The 19,347-nt window shown below is 39.6% G+C and overlaps 2 protein-coding genes across 8 annotated transcripts; both read right to left on the bottom strand.

Moving 5' to 3' along the window:
• Positions 1-340: 340 nt before the first annotated feature.
• On the bottom strand, positions 341-8,189 carry LOC134089513 (uncharacterized). The gene is made up of 7 exons (XM_062543958.1): positions 8,099-8,189; positions 3,149-5,117; positions 2,624-2,796; positions 2,190-2,410; positions 1,649-1,778; positions 1,225-1,328; positions 341-710 (listed from the first exon to the last, which is right to left on the bottom strand). The coding sequence occupies exons 1-7, from the start codon at positions 8,108-8,110 to the stop codon at positions 587-589; spliced, it is 2,733 nt and encodes a 910-aa protein (XP_062399942.1). The 5' UTR covers positions 8,111-8,189; the 3' UTR covers positions 341-586.
• A 718-nt stretch (positions 8,190-8,907) lies between these two features.
• LOC134088579 (uncharacterized) lies at positions 8,908-17,969 on the bottom strand. Of its 7 annotated transcripts, none has more exons than XM_062542596.1 (7): positions 17,855-17,969; positions 13,361-14,665; positions 11,862-12,028; positions 11,565-11,785; positions 10,043-10,172; positions 9,780-9,883; positions 8,908-9,687 (listed from the first exon to the last, which is right to left on the bottom strand). In XM_062542596.1, the coding sequence occupies exons 2-7, from the start codon at positions 14,505-14,507 to the stop codon at positions 9,558-9,560; spliced, it is 1,899 nt and encodes a 632-aa protein (XP_062398580.1). In that variant the 5' UTR covers positions 14,508-14,665; positions 17,855-17,969; the 3' UTR covers positions 8,908-9,557. The 7 variants fall into 7 exon arrangements, with proteins under 7 accessions (XP_062398580.1, XP_062398578.1, XP_062398582.1 ...); XM_062542594.1 differs by having other exon boundaries at positions 13,361-15,332; positions 17,855-17,964; XM_062542598.1 differs by having other exon boundaries at positions 14,586-15,332; positions 17,855-17,964.
• Positions 17,970-19,347: the final 1,378 nt, after the last annotated feature.

The raw sequence follows: 19,347 nt of genomic DNA, 5'->3' as shown, positions 1-19,347 counted from the left end.
AAATAGGAGCAGTTCTTGCTGTCAGGGGATTCACTTTGAGTTGATAATATTAATGACGTTTGGGATATTTCCATCGTGCTTGTTGAGTGTGTAGTGTCGTAATATTTCCAACAAGCGATATCCTATTCAGACAGCGTAACTACTCGGATAAGACATAAAACGAGTTTAAAAACACAAACAAACAAACGGTGAGCACAGGGTCAGCGGCTGGCCGCGCCCCCGGAAGTCAGACAAGGAGGGAAAAGAAGGACCTTTAAATACCTAAACCTGTGTAGTGTACCTTTAAGTATGAACCTTGAATCGTAGTTTATTTTAAAAAGCACATTCTGCTCTTGTAAGAGTATCGCATACTCCACTTTAATGTTGAATTGGATTCTTGACATACAGACATAGCCTACTGCAGTTATATATTTTCTTTTATTAATTTTTTTTTTTTTTTTTAAATATTATATTTTTTTAAAATAATACAAATATAGAATTAAAAGACGGAAATAATTAAAAGCCGGACAGTCTTAGCAAAAATCATCCGTTGAACACATTTTAAGACATAACGATATCAAAACCAATGACTGAGTCTTCAGGAAGTTCATTTGAAGAATTTTTTCAAGCTGGGTCGTGAATTCCACTTCTTAGCTTTGACAAACAGGAAGACAGTCTCAAACAGGTCAGGGAACAGTTCCATCAGATCAATCTTCTCTGCTTCATCATGGCTAACAAATAAGCAGAACAAATCAGCATGAAACATAACTACAGCCAGAGTTTGATTATACTACGGCAATCAGGGCGTTGACTGTGCGTATCAAAAGACATTTCTTTCCCTTTTCAACTTACACGTCAAGAGTGTAATACACTTGAGTGTATTAAATGTACTGTAGTGAACCCCCACCAGTCTAACTTAGGTGGGCTACATGAACACATACTCAGGTAGTTTATGCATGAGTATCAGTAGAGGATGAATAGCCTACAGCATGCAGTTACATTGAAAAGATTCAGATATAAAAGAAGCAATAAGTGTCAGAGGAGTGTTAGAGGGGATCCAGGTGTTTCTCCCCCAGAAAACTTTGAAATTCTGGCTGCTAAACACAACATTTTAACACAGTTTGGGAGGGACAGAAATGCAATTTACATCATACGAATAATTGAATATTGCAATTCAGCCAGAGTGACTATACAGCGATTTTATCTCTGTGCAGTTATCCCATTGTTGCTAGTGGTGTTACTTACTGGTGTTGGTGGAGATTGCGTATGAAACGCAGCAGAGCCAGAGTGTTCTCAGGGTAGGCCTTCCTCTGCCTCTCATCCAGCTTGTGGACCAGCTCAGGGGGGAACTGCCATTGGGATTTATGAAACAAACAAAGAAACACACATTGAAACAAACAAACATATACTGTATATGAATGCTATGTTAAGCCATCTACAACAAAAGACAAACGTTTCTTGAAAGATTGTAGTATTCTGAGTGAAGTTTGAATGGGGTGCATTAGTAAAATATAATCTTTCAAGAATCTTTCCCAAATCTTTTCAAAGTCTTTTTATGTAAGGATGGCATTAGTAAGCATTTCAAACTACTATGCAAGGTGTAACTACCAAAACAGCTGATAGCAAGCGCATGGTCAGCATCACACTCTGAGTTTGATGCTCAACTCACTTTGCTTCTCCACTCAGAGAAGGTTTTATCCACAGTGCATTTCCCCAGATCCTCAAGGAGTTTCTTGTCTGCATTTCGAAAGTTCTCTGCTTCACTCTGATCACTTACTTTTGTCAAATACTCCACCCTCCTGTCAAAGGACAAGACACACCATCAAAAGACAGAATCAGTTTTTGAGAAAAAGTATTATCTGTGTCTGTTTCAAAAGTCAAGAGAGAGAGAAGTCCGCACACCAGAAAATGCTCCTCAATTTTTTAATGGTAAATCACCACGTAACGTTTCGGGCCCCTAGCCCTTTATCGGGGCCCGAAACGTTACGTGGTGATTTACCATTAAAAAATTGAGGAGCATTTTCTGGTGTGCAGACTTCTCTCTCCTAACTTATGCTTATCTGTCCAGCACCTAGTTTTTTTTTTATTGTTTTTGGATGTGCGTGCGGTAGCCTACTCTGTTTCAAAAGTCAAGACAGAGGAGTTTGAGTGCAGCGTAGTAGCCAGGTGTATCAGAAAACATATCAAACATATTGATGTGGCTGTCAAACCTCTCATTCTCCCAGAAGTAGGGATGAGTGAGCGTTTCCTCCACTCTTGGCCTGTCTTTGGGGTCATCTTGGATCATCCACTCAATCAGATCTTTAGCCAACTCATCTTTCACCAAATCCAGGTTGTACTTCCCATCCAGGATGTTAATCTCACAGCGAATCCCTTCCCCAAAAGGATGGTGTCCACAGGAGAGGATGTAGTACACCAGCATTCCTGCAACCTGACACAAAGCCCAATGAAATCACAACTTATCATCGTACAGTATATTAATGTCTTGTTGTTTGCACTTAGAACCACTAGATGGCAGTGTAATGATCAGGATAATACTGATACAGTCTCTAAGTAAATGTTCTCACTACTAGGCCTACTCAGTTTGCACACTTCAACAATACACAGAATGTTGTGCAACCAATGTGGTCCTGTGACAGAATACCTGGACATCTGAGCTTCTTTTAAAGCCACTGTCACACTTTTCTTCAACACTCTGCAACACTTCTTTAGCCTCCCAGCATTTGGTTCCTGCAGGCCTTGTGTGCAATGTTGTCTGTTCGACAGTCAGTCTTCTGCTGATGCCAAAATCAGCCAATCTTGCTTTTCCATGGATATCTAATAAACAAACAAGTGAATGGGAGTATTATATGAAGTATTGCAAATTGCAGGAAAGTACACTTTGTGGTCTCTCTCCTTACACACAGAGAGAGAGAGAGAGAGAGAGAGAGAGAGAGAGGCTGTGAGTAGCATAGTATAACTAATCAAGTATTGCAAAATGCAGGAAAGTATGGTGTCTCTCTCTTTACTCACACACACACACAGACACACAGACACATACACACACACACACACACACACACACACATAGAGAGAGACAGGTTGTGAGTAACTTGGTATAATTGTTGCATATGAACTTGTAATATGGAGAATGAACAGCATCAGTTAGACAAAGTGGTATTGTTCTCACCGATCAAAACATTCTGGGGCTTGATGTCCCTGTGAAGCACTTTGTTATCCTGACTATGAAGGACTTCTAAACTGTGAAGGACTTCCTTCACTTTTGTCTTCAGAATGTCTATCTTTTCTTTATGGTTTTCTGGTAAAAGTTTTTTCTCTGGTTGCATGTATTCTTCAAGGGTGTACTCACAAAGCTGAAGGGCTAGATAGCCAAAGTTTTCATCCTCAACAAAGTCTACGTATCGCACAATACTAGGATCGTCAAGCTCGCGTAATAAATCCTCCTCATTTTTAAGCAGCTTGTAGTTTGACTTGGTCATGCGTTTAATAGCAACTTCAGTGCCATCATCCCTGAGGCCAATATAGACTTCTGTGCCATCACTTCCTTTTGCTATTAGATGATCAGGACAAAAAGTAAGATTCTGTACTTTCTTCTCTTTTGTTCTTCTGTTAGCAACTGCTTCCAACTTGTCCTTCCAGCGAAGACTGGTTGGGTACCAACGTTGTGGATTTGTCATTGTTTCGGTGTCAGAAGAAAATGGTTGAACACTTGAGCTTTGCTCATCAGTAGAGCAAGATTCATCAACTGAATTCATGAGCATGTCACAGTCTGAAGCCATCACTGACCCAGAGACCACAACATTTGTCGAAGGGTTCTTTTTATTCCCCTTCTTCTTCTTCTTCTTCTTCTTTTTCTCCTTCTCTTTTTCTTCTATCTGGGAAAGCACTTCCTGTTCAGATGATTGTTCAGTGGAATAGTGCTTTGTTAGGTTGTCATTCAGTTCCCTCAATTCATTTTTCAAAATTTCATTCATGCTTTTGTCTGCAAAAAGCAGTATCCTCTCAGGTACTGATGTGACACCAAGGGATTTGATAACCTTGTGTAGATGTCTGTATGAATACAGGTGTGCTATTATCCCATAAGTTGCTGCACCAGTGTTGGTTGGGTACTTTGAATCTGTAAAAGGCACTATGCCTTTGCACAGCTTGCACAGCTCATCAAGAAATTGAGCATCGGAGCAATCTTCTCTCTTAGTCTTCTGTGTGATGATGTATAGCAATTGTAGAAAGGCATCAGGAGGGGCAGCCTGAAATGTTGCAAGATATTTCAAAATAATGCGTACAAGTGGTAGTGAAAAACTCAGCGGTATTTCCTTCATCAGGCAAAAAGCTGAACGTAAATTGTTTGTTACATTTGTTGAAAGCAACATTTGCTGCATAGGCATTGTGGATAAGTATTTGATTGTCCCCTCAACATATTTGTTCAGGTTTTGAGATTGTTTTAGCCACTTAGTAGCCAATTCTTCATATTTTGACTCACCAAGTCCACGAACTGAATACACTCTGTCCAAAATGGTATCTTGGATTATTGGGTGTACCTCTAAAAAATGCTGCTTGTGCAATGTGAACACATCCTCTGGAGCCTTTGTTCTTATATCACACTCAACATCAAAAAACAAAGCATATTTTGTAATTTGGTCATCTTTCAAAGATAACTCATGTAGCATCTTTGATACTAATCTGTCTTTGTTTGGATCTTGGACAGAATTCAAATGGATTTCAGGAATAGCTCTATGTCTGAGTAATTCATTTGCGATATCTTTTCTGTTGTTGCATGCAGCTAGAACAAATGGAGTGGGCAATCCCAAATTAGGATCAGCTTTTCCATGTAATAGTTGTCTAACAATATGAACTGACACATTGAACTGCAGTGCATACATCAGAGGTGTGACGCCTCCAGTTGATGGGATGTTAGCATCAGCAGCTTCTCTGAGAAGGTATGTGCAGATGTCTTCATTTCCACAAGCAACCGCTGCACATAAGGGGGTGACATCATCTTTCCATTGCTCACAAGGATACCGTGCATTAATCTGAAATTTCATCTTTTTTAACTTCTTCAACTCCCCATCAATAATGCACTGCATGACGGGATGTGTCTCCCTCTTGACATCCTGAGGTTGTACAGTATTTGCAATCTTCTGTGAAAAGCAGATCGATTTAACATTAAAATTACATTAATCAAAGCACAATACTCTCTTGCAGTGTTTCTACAGATGCTGAGTGTGAAGTCATTTTTTTCAGAGACGTTGAATGATTGTAATGCTATTATAATTATGAATGTTAAGGAATGCTTTCGAATTCCATTGCACTGAGAGAGAATGCTGTCGTTGTGAACCATCGGTGGACTTTTCTCACATTATAGGCTATCACATAAATGTAAACAATGTAGGATATTCTGTAAATGTTTTCTCAAATATATGGTAAGATACAGTATACATTTTCTTCCACAAGTGGTTTGGTATAGCAACACTATAGGAATGCACCTTTTTATCAATATTTGATATAGCGATAAGGGGTTATTCTGCCCACAAAGAGTTCTGGAAATTCAGGCTGTAGTCAGTTAACCACAACAGTTTGTGCCAATCAAATTGTTTGGGCAGACTTTATACGGTGATGGACACATGAGCAATGGCGTCTTTCACGTCACTGAGCGCGCTTGAGTTGATTTTGTTTCCAACTTAAAAGCTACTTTACTTCTCAAAAAGCTATATTTTTAAATATTTTTTTCCTGAATTTCCCTTGGGGATCAATGAAGTATCTATCTATCTATTTTTAGATTTTGCTATCGCTTCTATTGTACAATATATTTATATGTATATAACTCAGGTTAATATACATGTACATGCACTGTCTTAACCAATCTCAAGAACAAAACAATCTTGAACATTTCATAGCCACCTTTAATTTTTTCCAGACACCCATGCAAAAATCAGTGCGTAGGCTACTGATGATGCAAATGCACTTCTCTATCATAAAAACACCTGAACTTTCTTCAAAAGTCTTAAAACGTCCCATGACGAAAATGATAGCAAAAGACAGTGTGGTGGTTTAAGTCTAAGGTGCAATCTTTCTAAAATGTAGCTTGAGGGATATGAACTCTTTTGTAAGACATTGTGATACTGTAACATGATTGTGCACTCAATTTAGTAAATTGTGCATGCATTTAAAAGTTGACTACCCTACATGACTTCATAAGGAGTGGGCTGAGGCTGGAGTCAGTGCATCAAGAGCCACGGAACGATGTATCCAGGAAATGGGCTACAAATGTCACATTAAAAGTGTGAAGTCACTCTTGAACCAGAGACAAGGTTAGTGCCTATACCTGAGCTACAGTAAGAATAAGAAAAAGAACTGAGTCATTGTTCAGTGGTTCAGATTAGAACAAATGTTGCTGTTCATTTCGATATCAGGGTCCAATCAAGATCCAAAGAGTCTGGAGGAAGAGTGGAGGCACAGACTCCTAGCTGCTTGAAGTCCAGATTAATGTTTTGAGTCAGTGATGATTTGGGGTGCCATGAGCGAGGCGAGGTGGTGTAATGACTAAGGAGTTGGGCTAGCGTGCAATAGCCTGAAAAGTTGTTGGTTCAATTCCACCATTGTGCCCTTGAGCAAGGGACTCTGAGTTGCTCTGGGGAGAACGACCATTGTGATATAATTGACATGACATGTGTAATTCATCTGCTGGTGGTCTGACTGTGTTTTATCAAGTCCAGAGTCAATGCAGCCCTCTACCAGAAGATTTTAGAGCCAAATTAAACTAAACTAAATACTTTTCCAGCAGGACTTGGCAACTGCCCACAGTGGCAAAATAGCCTAGCTGGTTTGCTAACATTACGGTATAAGGTTGCATGAATTATCATGAATTATTCATTACTTCATTCCTTTATATCTTATGAATGATCAGGAATTGAAATCATCATTCTTAATAAATAATCTAATAAATCGCATTCATAATGTGTGCCGATCGTAGGCCTACCTAATGTTAACAACATTATAAAGGAATAGGCCTACATAATTAAGTTATCATGAAATAACACAATACATGACAATAAGATGTAAACAAGCGGATATGAAGCTTCATATATAGCCTATATATGAAGCAGAGCAGGAGGCTTGGCTAGTTCTAACTTAAAACAGGTCCGTCTGTCGTGCCGCAAAAGTAGCCTGTGTGGCGCGGGCAAGTTTTGAAAGAGGAATGAGAGAGGTGCGTCTGCCGCTGCGAAAGACATGATTCTCTCCGCAAATTAAGTAGGCTATGTGCGTAAAATAACATATACAAGTGATTTAAGTAACCTAGTGTAGGGCTATATAATTATTGTTGAGCTGGATGTTCGGAGCATTACAAAAAAACAGGCTTTAAGCAGCCAAGCTACAGCTATTCGATTCTGCCCTGCAGTTGTCGAAATCGAAAGCATGGCAGAGGAAGAGGACTTTAGGCTAACACTTCACATGTTAGTATGTTTCTAAAGAAACTTAAGCCGGAAACATTCAGAATCAAGATAAACAAATCAGAAATATCGCAGGTTTTTTTTTTTTTTTTTTTACTTTTGTGACTGAGTCGAATAGGCCTACTCCTGGCAAAACTGAACAGCCCTTCTGTGCCAATCCTGATGTGCACTTCAGTGGGCGGGCGCGGGACATTCCTGTCAAGCGCAGACCTCACAGATTTCAAGCAGTTTAGATCTGGATGATGTGTAGGCTAAGGGAACGTTTTCTTTTTCTTCTCTTTTTTTTAATGACAAACAAGAGTTAAGGATAGCCTTGCTTTGACATAGTCAAACTGCTTCTCTGGTTCTGTTCTCTCTGAAAGTTTGTCTTTGACGCAATTCCGATTCCGATGAAGTTAAAAAGGCAGGGCATTTTTACAGGCTATAGCCTATGCAAAACATACGTCCACTCACTGCCGGAATACATTTAATTGCAACTTCTCATGTCGTTGCGCAGCACTTCCACTTTCCCGTCGACCTTCCCAAGCTACATGTTTTAGCCTGTCCCTTTTCCCAAAAGATTATGGGCTACCACTTGTTATAGCTTCTTTGTAGCCTGTTCTTAGTCATGTCTAAAATAACTTCACTCTATTTCTTAGAACTCATCTTTGATAAATGAAAATATAACTTACCAAAGGCAACATGTCACAGATGCGCACCACACGTTTGAAAGAGTTCAAACTGGAGAAGACCGGAGAATCGAAAGAACTACCAGGAAGATAAATTGCTATATGGGTGGGGCCATGTCTTGGTAAACGTCTGTGTTGTTTGTCACAAAGAAGAGAGTTGACTGATGAATTCTGAATATTCACCCAACTGACAAATAAAAGTGATTGCACAGGAAGATGTCTTCTCTTTCAAATTCAAAGTAAAATAAATAAATGAATAAATAAATAAAAGAAAATGAATCCTCATGACAATAATACAAGCTCTGAATGAAGTCAAATTTATCACGACTTTATGGGTTTGGGGGCAGGATAAGTAGCATAATCAATCAGTTGATCGAAAACTCCCAAGACTAGAGAAGTCCAAAGATGCAATATCCATGTCAGATTGGCAGTGTTAAGAGATCCCAGCAGAAACTATACCGCATACTGTACTACGCATAGTGGTGTAAAATATGACCACCACTCAGTCCTACATCCTCTCCTGCTTGTCACGCTTGTCAATTTGTCTCCATCTCCTACTCCTTCCCCTACTCTTGCGACTTTTGTGTATGCTTGTGCTTACCTGTGTGTGTATGTGTGTGTGTGTGTGTGTGTGTGTGTGCGTGCATGTGTGTCTGTGGATCCGTTTGTGTCTACGTGTTTGTGTGTGTGTGAGCGCGTGTGTATATGTCAATTTGTCTCCATCTCCTAAAGAACTTGACAAAAATGTGATTTTAAAAGCCGACACTGATTTCGCACTGTTGCTGACAGAAAAAAATGATCAGACAATTACGGAAAATATAAAAGCATAAAAGGTTTATTTCCCACATCACTGCTTTAGAAGACTTAAGTAGCGCTCAAGCAAAGAGGATTGACAAAATGCATCAATCGTGAACATCAACATTCCTGAGAGACTTTCCTAAACTAAAAATGTTGAAGGTGACCTAGAATGGAAATCATTTTTTTCTTGGTTTTCATGAATTATGAGAGGTTGTGCATAAACAAAGAGCTGTCATGAACATGAGACATAGTTGTGCCCTCCTTCATATGGAAATCTTGAACTTAGAAATAGACACTAAAAAATGGGCGATTCAGCAAAACTGCTTGCTTGTGATGTCAGACCTCGCAAAGCCATTGAAGTTCAATTGGGGTTGCCAAAGAGGGCGCCATTTAGTCAAACAGACCATTTCAATACCCAGCCTAAATATATGGTTTTAATTAGTCTTGTAAACTTGCAATTGAGTTTATTTTTTTAAATCAAAGTTGAATATATACTATTTTAACATCAGAGAACACAGTGCAATACTCAATTCATCCATTCTATAGGACCTTTAATGCAAATTTGCAATATTTTTAAGATACTGGAGTATACACATTAAAATGCCTTTGGCCAATTAAAAACAGAACCAGAACCATGATGATAGAAAAAGACGGACTGTAAAAGTTAGGCCTCTTTAAAGTATTTCCTCAGGCTTGGTCTTGAGTTCCAGTCCTTAACTTTAGCAAACTTGTAGACACTCGAGAACAGGTCAGGAAACAATGTCATCAGCTCAATCTGGTCTGCATCAACAGAGCTAATGAATAAACAGAAACATCAGTATACATCTACCAGTGTCAATTAGGAACTTCACATTTACTGCTTGTGATTTGAGCTAAGTTAACTTACTGGTGTTCGTGGACGTTGCGTATGAAACGCAGGAGAGCCAGAGTGTTCTCAGGGTAGGCCTTCTTCTGCTTCTCATCCAGCTTGTGGACCAGCTCAGGGGGAAACTGAGAGTATATAAATGCAAAGAAATGGTTGTATACTGGTGATAAACTTACTGGTGCATTCTAACAAATAATTACTAATTCCAGAAGTGTGATGATGAGACTATGGTGAGTTCATTATATGCACTGTATTTCCACATTGGCATTCGACATTTGACTCACTTTGGTCTTCCAATCAGAGAAGGTTTTATCCACTGTCCATTTCTCCAGTTCCTCCAGGAGCTTCTTGTCAGCATTTCGGAAGTTTTCTACCTCAGTCTGATTCCCCACTTTTATCAAGTATTCCACCTTCCTGCCAATGACAAAACACAGCATCAGAGAAGAAAGATGGTATCAGTCGTATCATACAATTTTCACATTATGTTGGTCAAAAATGCAAGACAGTATTAAATATCCATTTCTCCTCAAGGGCATTTCAACAATGGACACTGAGGGGTTGATGTACGAATATGGTGTAAATACCGACTTTCCTGCCTGCAGAAACTGCACAGCGTGCTTTGCCACATACGTGGAATTTACTAAGCTTACACTTCATCAGGTACACCACTCATCATCTAGCCTGGAAAATACAAACTCATTCACAAAGAAGTCTGATCACTTGCAATTGGGAATCATTTTCAAGTGACGGACATATAGGCATAGCGTTAACTTTGAAGTCATTGGTCCCGCCTAAACAATCACATTGATCAGAGATTCCTAACGTTAACTTCCTACTTTGCATAAACTTTACAAACTGACAATAAACAGCATCGGTGTCAGGAAACTATGGGCCTACCTTTGTCAATAAAATTCTGAAAAAAATTTTCAAGTGCATTTTTTTTTTTAGGTTTGCAGGCGTTACTGCCATTCATCACATTCGGTTTTAATTTCTTCATCCCCTCTCATCACTGATTGGCATGACATTTTGTTTGTCTGAGGGAGACGTTAGTGAACTATCGTGTTCCATCCAGACCGAAAGGAGATTTAAGTGGGCGGGCCGCAGGCTACTCATCGTCACCCTCTAACGTAATTTGTGGTGCCCATACTGAACTTTATGAATCAATCACAAGCGTAGTTGAGCGTCATCTGATGACAACATTTAAAAAAAAATCTAAAGTTTTGTGATAATGAAATAATACAATATATGATTAAGACATCAACATACAACATACAGCAACATAATGCAGTAAAGTAATTCATCTCCAATTAGAATATTTAATGGGCAACTATAGATGTGCCCGATTTAATAGTCTAGAACAGAAGGTATAGTAAAGTGGATGATGTGATGAAGCGAACTTGATACATTAAAAGGTAAGCAAAAGTAAAGGTTGCTTTCAACATGGCTCAAAAAAGCAGAGCTGGTGCCCTGAATACATGTTCTAATGTTTCTGAAAGTGCATTTAACTGCAATCTGGATTACACCTGCTATGACAAAGCGGAAATGTTTCACAGCAAAAGAAACATGCACTTGTTTTCATATATGCCGGAATACCTACTCAATCAGTCTGAACAAATCTTCGCCAATGGTTTTGCATGATAGCCTACTCACAATTTTCCCTCCCCATAAATGCACACGGTATGAGAGTAAGAAAAGTGCAATTTGCTCTCCTGTGAACATCAATCACTCTGGTGTGGTCTGTTCATACTACCCTCTTAATACATTAGCCCCTGGGAGAGTCACACTAGATCTAATGATGTGTCAAACCTCTCATTTTTCCAGAAGTAGGGGTGAGTGAGTGTTTCCTCCACTCTCGGCCTGTGGCTGGGTTCAGCCCGGATCATCCACTCAATCAGATCTTTAGCCAGCTCATCTTCCACCAAATCCAGATTGTACTTCCCATTTAGAATGTTAATCTCACAGTGAACCCCTTTCCCAAAAGGATGGTGTCCACAGGAGACGATGTAGTACACCAGCATTCCTGCAACCTGAGAGGAGACTGATAAGGAATCCAAACTAGCTTGCAAGCTTCACCTTCACCAAACATGCACTCTGAGCGCTCACCTGAACATCGGAGCTTCTCTTAAAGCCAGTGTCACTATCCTCATCAACAACTTCTCTGGACTTCCAGCATTTGGTTCCTGCAGCAGACTTTGTGACCAGTGTTGTTTGTCCAACATTCAGTCTTCTGCTGATGCCAAAATCAGCCATCCTGGCTTTTCCTTGAATATCTTGTGAAGGAATAGAGTCAGAGTCATGCAAAGCATTGTAGAATAGAATACAAAGCAAGAATGTATAGGCTTTTCTCTTATTTTCAAAGGGAAAATGTATAAAACTACATCAGGAATATCCTCTCATTTATAAATGAGTCACCTGCGACCACTATCTGGGATATGAACTTGATTGCAGACTTAAGCCTGATAATAATAATTAAAAAAAAAAAAACCTTGTTAAAACAGTAAAGTCTTTAATCTTCTTCATGTTACCTGGACACTAACAACTTGTTCAAATTCATCTTTCATCTACCTGCTGCTGGCATGCATCACATCAAATTGTAAATGGCGCACTACTGTCCCTGAAAACAGCTGTCTTCAAGCACTTACAGTACTCAAAAAGAAACATTTGGATGCTTCCATCTTCGACAATTACAGGCCCATATACTCAACCTGCCACCTATTTGTTCCCTTACCTCTTTGAGTATTTGTAAACTATGGTTTAGGATGAAAAGTATATTTTCATATTGTGCAGATTAGGTCATGGAACATGTTATGGCAAAAATGCCACTTAAATGTTCAAACTCCATTAATTCCATTTTGTTTACTCCAATTAAAATCCATTTTGTGGCACACATTCCAACATATTCCAAATATGCTCTAGTCCATCACATACTACTCCCCACTTTCTATGTATACCTACCACTGCCAGCAAATTCCTCAGTCAGTTAATATTCAGGTCAGAATTTAGACTGCCACTGATGAAAAGGGAGATTCATGTGAGATATTCAGTAGCTACTGGATAGAGTTATTTACTGGAGCTCACATGAATCTTCCTTTTCATCAGTGTCAGTCTAAATTCTGAAGTCAACAAATCCAGGCATACAGTACCACAGCAGTAATAGACATATGCTGATGTGAATTGCGTGATTGTAAAGGGATGTAGTGAAGATATTGTCCATAACAATGGCAAGTTTTGCCCACTGTGAGTCAGTGCACAAACTCGAATCACCGTTTTTCAGGTACAGGTACTTCACTACATTAGCATGTATAATATCAGATGATAAATTATGTAAACTGAAAATTATAATCAACCCAAGCAACTCCCCTGTGGAACCCTGCTAGATCTTTTTAAATACACATTGTGTTCTAGAGAGGTAGCTCTTTATCCAATGAAGAATGACATGCAGTAAAATCCAAGACCGCTTGATATATTTTTTGTCAGTTATCAATTTCTAATTAACTAATTGATTTGGCATGAGTGACTCACACAACAAAGAGAGAATGGTGCACGAAAACAGCACTTATATAAAATCAGATGAAAAAGATGAAAATGGTCATTGTTCTTACCAATCAAAACATTCTGGGGTTTGATGTCCCTGTGGAGCACTTTGGTGTCATGACAATGGAGGACTTCTAAGCTACGAAGGACTTCTTCCACTTTTGCCTTAAGAACGATCTTCCTTTCCAAGCAGTCCTCTGGTAAGTGACTTTGAATGTATTCTTCCAGGGTGTATTCACAAAGCTGAAGGGCTAAATAGCCAAAGTTTTCATCATCAGCAAAGTCTACATATCGCACAATATTGGGACTTTCAAGCTGTGGCAGACGCAAGAATGCCTCCTCATTTTTAAGCAGCTGGTAGTTTGACTTGGTCATGCGTTTAATAGCAACTTCCGTGCCGTCATCTCTGAGGCCAAGAAATACCTCAGTGCCATCACTACCTCTTGCAATCAGATTTTGAGAATTTACACAAAAAGTGAGATTTCCGACTTTCTTCACCTCTGCTGTTCTCATGTTAGCAAGTTTTTCCAACTTTAGCCTCCAGCGTACACTGATTTTGAGCCAAGGTCGGGGAATTGATATTTTGTCAATGGAAGTGTCAGAAACAGAAAGAAATGGCTTAACACTTGAGCTTTCATCAACAGAGAGAGATTCTTCAACTGAATTCACTGGCGTATTAAAGTCTGGAGTTTCAGTCATTGAACCAGCCTCCACTTCATTTATATGTTTGCTCTTCTTCTTTTTCTTCTTCTTCTTCTTCTTTCTTTTTTCCTGTTCCAGAGTAGACATTTCCTGATCTAACAATCGTCCATCTGAAGATCGCTTTCTAAGGCTTTCATTCAGTTCTCTGAATTTCTTTTTGAAGGTTTCATCCACCCAGCTATCTGCAGTATTCAATACCCTCTCTGGAACTGATGTAACACCAAGGGATGTGATAACCTCAGGTACACCCCCATATGAATATAGATTGGCTATTATCCCATAGGCTAGTACACCAATATCAGCTGGGTGTTTTGGATCTGTGAAGAGGACTATGCCATCACACATTTTTGTGATAAAGTGGACATCCCATCCATCTTTCTGTTTGGGGGTCTTTTGTGTGATGACATTTAGCAACGTAAGAATTTGGGCAGGACCCTCAGGTGTGGTCTTTGTAAGACATTGCAGAAGGATGGGCACAAGGGGATGTGAAAACTTCACTGGTATTTCTTCCATGAGACAGAAAGCTGAGCGTATATTGTTTGCAACGATTAGCTGAATTGTATCAGGAAGTTTTGAAAAGTTTTTAATTACCTCCTCTACATATCTGTGCAGGTTTTGAGAATCTTTTAGCCACTTAATCCCCAGCTGCCTGTATGCTGAAGCATGGGGACCTGCAACAGAGAATACCCTATCAAAAAGGGTAACATGCATGCTTGGGTGTACATCTAAAAAATGCTGGTGGTACAATTTGAATATTTCCTCTGGGTGCTTCATCGTCATGTCACACGTAATGTCAAAAAATAATGAATATTTAGTAATTTGCTCATTCCCTGCAGATAACTCATGTAACAAGCTAGATAGTAATTTATCATTGTTTGGATTTGATATGTAATTTAAGTCAGGCACTGCTCCATACTTGAGCAATTCCCTTGCTTCATCCTTTCTGTTATTACATGCGGCTTGTGTTATTGGAGTGGGCAATCCTAAATTAGGATCAGCTTTTGCATTTAATAGTTGTCTAAATATATGAATTGACACATTGTAATGCAGAGCATACATCAAGGGTGTCAGGCCTCTTGATGACGGGATGTTAGGGTTGGCCCCCTCTTTAAGAAGGTATGTACAGAGGTCTTCATTTTGACAGATAACCGCTGCACAGATAGGGGGGACGTCATCGTCCCACTCCGCACAAGGATACACATGGTTAATGTTAGATTTCTGGAGAAGCTTTTCTAACTTCTTCAAGTTTTTATCGAAAATGCTCTGTATGACAAGATGTGTCTGTCTCTGAACATTTGGTTGTTGTACACCATCTGGTACAAGTTGAAATTGAACTTGCTGAAAAAAAGAAAAAAGAATAAGAAAATATTAATAGGCTATCCAATATACAGGGCTTAAGTGATCTGTGCTATGGATGATTTTTCTTAGCACCAGAGACACTTGTTTAGTTCTGTCAGGACCGCATGGGTCAAAGATACACAAGAGAGAAGTATCTTTAAAGCCAATTATATTTTGTATTTGGCAGTATGGCTCTGTTCAGATGAAGTTCCCTGTCTTTCCATGAGCTCCATGGAAAGCCTAGACAGGGAACTTCCCGTAGTCTAGACATGACCACGTGACGAAACATGAGGCACAGAGGCCAGGCCCTTGTGGATATGAAGAGGCAACTAAACGCCAGCACATACGTCAGGGATGTAAAAGCCAATTAGGGCAAAGTCCTGACGTCATGGAGGCAGGGTGGTTCCGCAGTACCTGGAGAGATACTGCGCTGCTGCAAAGCAGCCGCCTTGCTCCCGCGATAAGTTAAGGCCATTTGATAGCGACTGCAGAGTCCTAAACACACCCATCTAGACCATCGTGGACAGATTTTTAACCTCGTGCATCTTGTGCTGCGCAGTTCTCATCACGAACTCGCCTACTAAGAAACTGACAGCTGACAGCGGGCTTGACCATGCGGCCTGCCAGAACTAACGCAGAGCGCTTGATTTTTGGATTGTGCTACAAAACTATCATCCTCTGTAGCAACAGCTATGAGTAAAACAAGTTAACATACAGCCTTGTAGTATTAATGGTTAATGTTAAAATAAAATAAAAAATCAAAGCAGAGGAGAAACTGGGAAAAAATCTCAGTAACTGGCTCAGTGACAGAATAGGCATAATCTTAGTCTGCTATCACCATACTAAAATCAACTAATCAGACCAACGATCCGAGTGCGCCTGGCGGATAAGCCAGTTTGTGATTGGACCCAGCAAACATGGACAGGACGCAGGAGAGATAGATGTGAAGGTTTAATAGCTTGAGCTGCAGGGTGAAACCCAAATTGCCGGCAGATCAGTTTACCCAGCCTAGCATAATGCCTAGCATAATCTGCTTTTGATTTCACTTGTTCAATGTCAGACGCCATGTGTTCAGTTGTTGTTGGTTTTTCAGATGGAAGAGGAAATGGGTGTACCGCTCACCTTTAAGCATTTTGGCTTCCCTGTGTTTAAGAATGTTGCTGCATCTCAACCACCAGTTTGTCTGGTGATATTGACTCGTGATATTTGTATAAAAACAGTGAATAGGTGAGGTGGACTGTGCCCTGCGCTATCAATTTTTTTAAAAAAAGCAGTCAGAACGTGTTTTGATGGTGAAGGTTACTGTCTAATGTTTATCAATAGGCTACCAGTGGTATTAAATGGTTCCTAGAGTGTTGATGAGAGCCTATACTGTAAATGTGGATAATATGATTTTTGAATATTAAAAGTTGCAATAGGATAAACTCTAAGAGGTGGATAAAATATATTTCTGAAATTTCGAGTGGATAAACGGTGTATGTGTTTAGCCTCCACTATATCCCTGAGCGTATCCCACTACACTACAGCAATCTGGCAGATGTTTACAAAGATACTGTCATAGCCTCAGTTAACACAGGGTAACATACATGATAAATATGGCATAGGCCTATGTAAATAAGGCTATTTACATCCTGGTACAAATCTCAATGTGTGTTATTTTCACCTGTGTATAACTAGAACTAGATTCTATCCACACCCTGGTGTAAATAGTGTGCTATTTACACCCTGGTGTATAGGCCTAGATGCAAGTTGTTTTTTACACCCTGGTGTAGGCTACAGTAGGTAGCAATGTGTAGCCTACCAACACACAGGTGTACAATAATGCTAATCTGTTCACAATGAATTCCGTTTGAGAATTGCTTTCTTTATTTTTTTTCATCACTCGTATTCTTTTTACTCATACTAATATTCTTTACAAGGTGAAAAGAAATTGTCCCTTCTGAAAAACTGCATCTTAGTGTTGCGCTACCACGTAGCCTAGCTACCTGCATCCACTTCTAGCAGGAAGATTGTAGGAAACTTGTTACCAGTATAGTTCACCTGGCCATCGCCATAATCATGACATTGCTGTTTGATGGTTAAGGGATTAACCGGAGTAAAATGCACTTTAGATCAATTTACGGATGATTGGGAGTACATACGTTGAGTTGACGTCAAATCATGTCATTCGGATGTGTTTTGAGAGAGTTCGATTTTACCGTTTTTAGCCAAAAACTCCTGGAAGTGAACCGGGCATGTCCTTCGCCGCTACAAAACGGTATTTTTATACCTCTTCTACTGTTCCAAACAACATTACACTTACGTGGTAGTGAGTAGCGTCCCTAAAACCAAACCGAAGTAGCCTATCCCGAGGTCTTTATGTGGTCGAATAGAGAGTCCAGAATGAATTTAATCAAGCCAGTACCAAATTTCCGGAAATGTTGCTGCTGCAGCTGGGAAACAACATTTCCGGAAAGGTACTTACATTATCATGGGCCAAAAAAGGTAATTTAGCATCTTTGCTATATAAAAATATAACTTACCAAAGGCAACATGTCACAGATGTATAACACAAGTATGGAAAAGTTCAAATCGGTGAAGACATAGCGATGGAATTGATCAGAGAGAAATGTAGGCTACCAGGAAGATCAAATGTAGGTGTGCCCTCAGTTTTTATGACAAGTGAGAGGAGGTGCAAGTCATGGCTTGGTCAAAGTCCTTCTTTTTTTTATGTCACAAAGATAAGAGAGTCTCTATGAATGCTGAATATGTATCCAGCCAACAGACTGGATTGGATGGGATCCTCTTTTTTTGAATTTACATTTTTACATGTGTTCATTTGGTGCTTTTGTCCAAAGGCACTCACAGCAATAGAATAACATGTTGATACCTCTCACGTTTGCACTCACTGGCTCTGGCGCACCGCGCTACTTTGATAGCACTTATCCCAGTTCATTCATTAGGATCCAAACATAGATGAAGTTAGAAGGGACCAAACACCTCCATGTTTTCCCTATTAAAATACAGTTACACGAGTCACACGACCAAGTATGGTGAGACAAAATAAAACGTGGTGCATTTCTAAGCAGGTAAGAGGGATAACTATATTGTCTGGCGGAATAACACTTGAGCACTTTGCCAAAAAAAGTAACCAAGAAATTTTTTTTTTCTAAATATATCTTGGGAGACGTGTGTTCAGAACGAGTACAAATCATAATGCAAAATCGAACGAGGCTATATTACCTGGACAGACATTTACTTGGATCTATATTCGGCCTCATCATAGGCGAAGTACCGCTAAATAGGCGCAAAGTTCTCACGTAGCACTTGAAAACTCCCAACTTCTAGATTCGACTGGAACTTCATGATGGTTTTCAAGTGCTGCTGTGTGAGAACTTTGAGCCTATCGAGTGGTGCTTCGCCTGTGATGAGGCTGAATATAGTTCCAAGTAAATATCTACCCAGGTAATAGCCTCGTTCGATTTTGCATTTTGATTTGTACTCGTTTTGAACACGTCTCCCAAGATATATTTAAAAAGAAATGTAGATGTCTCGGTCACTTTTTTTGGAGGACGTGCTAACTGACTCCCTTCTTTTACAGCAACTGTGCTAAGCTAAAGCTAAAAACGCTGCTCCCGAAGCAGGACAATGCCCGGACGGATTTTAATCGGGTTTTTTCACTGTTTTAACTCTGGGGGTGACCAAGACTGGCTTTATTTCATTTTTGGGTGGCGTATTCCTTTAAGTGAAAGTATATACACCATGTCAAATATTACTCCAATACAAGTGAAAGGTTTTAAGTTAGATTTTTTAAGTCGAAGTAGGGCCTACAGAAGTACATGTCTCTGGTAGAAAACAGTGTTTGTATTCGTTTGAATGAGTAAACGCACCTTGTGAGGTGCTCACGGCGGTAAAGGTTAACTATAAACAAAAGTGTTGTGGCACACTCGGAACTTCAAGATTTTTTTTCCAACGTTTCGGCTTACGGCTTACGTTTCGGCGTAGCCTAAGCCGAAACGTTGGAATAAAAATCTTG

This window comes from Sardina pilchardus, chromosome 8 (assembly GCF_963854185.1).
Source record: "Sardina pilchardus chromosome 8, fSarPil1.1, whole genome shotgun sequence".
Taxonomy (NCBI): Eukaryota; Metazoa; Chordata; class Actinopteri; order Clupeiformes; family Clupeidae; genus Sardina; species Sardina pilchardus.
This window is presented reverse-complemented; position numbering and strand designations above follow the sequence as displayed.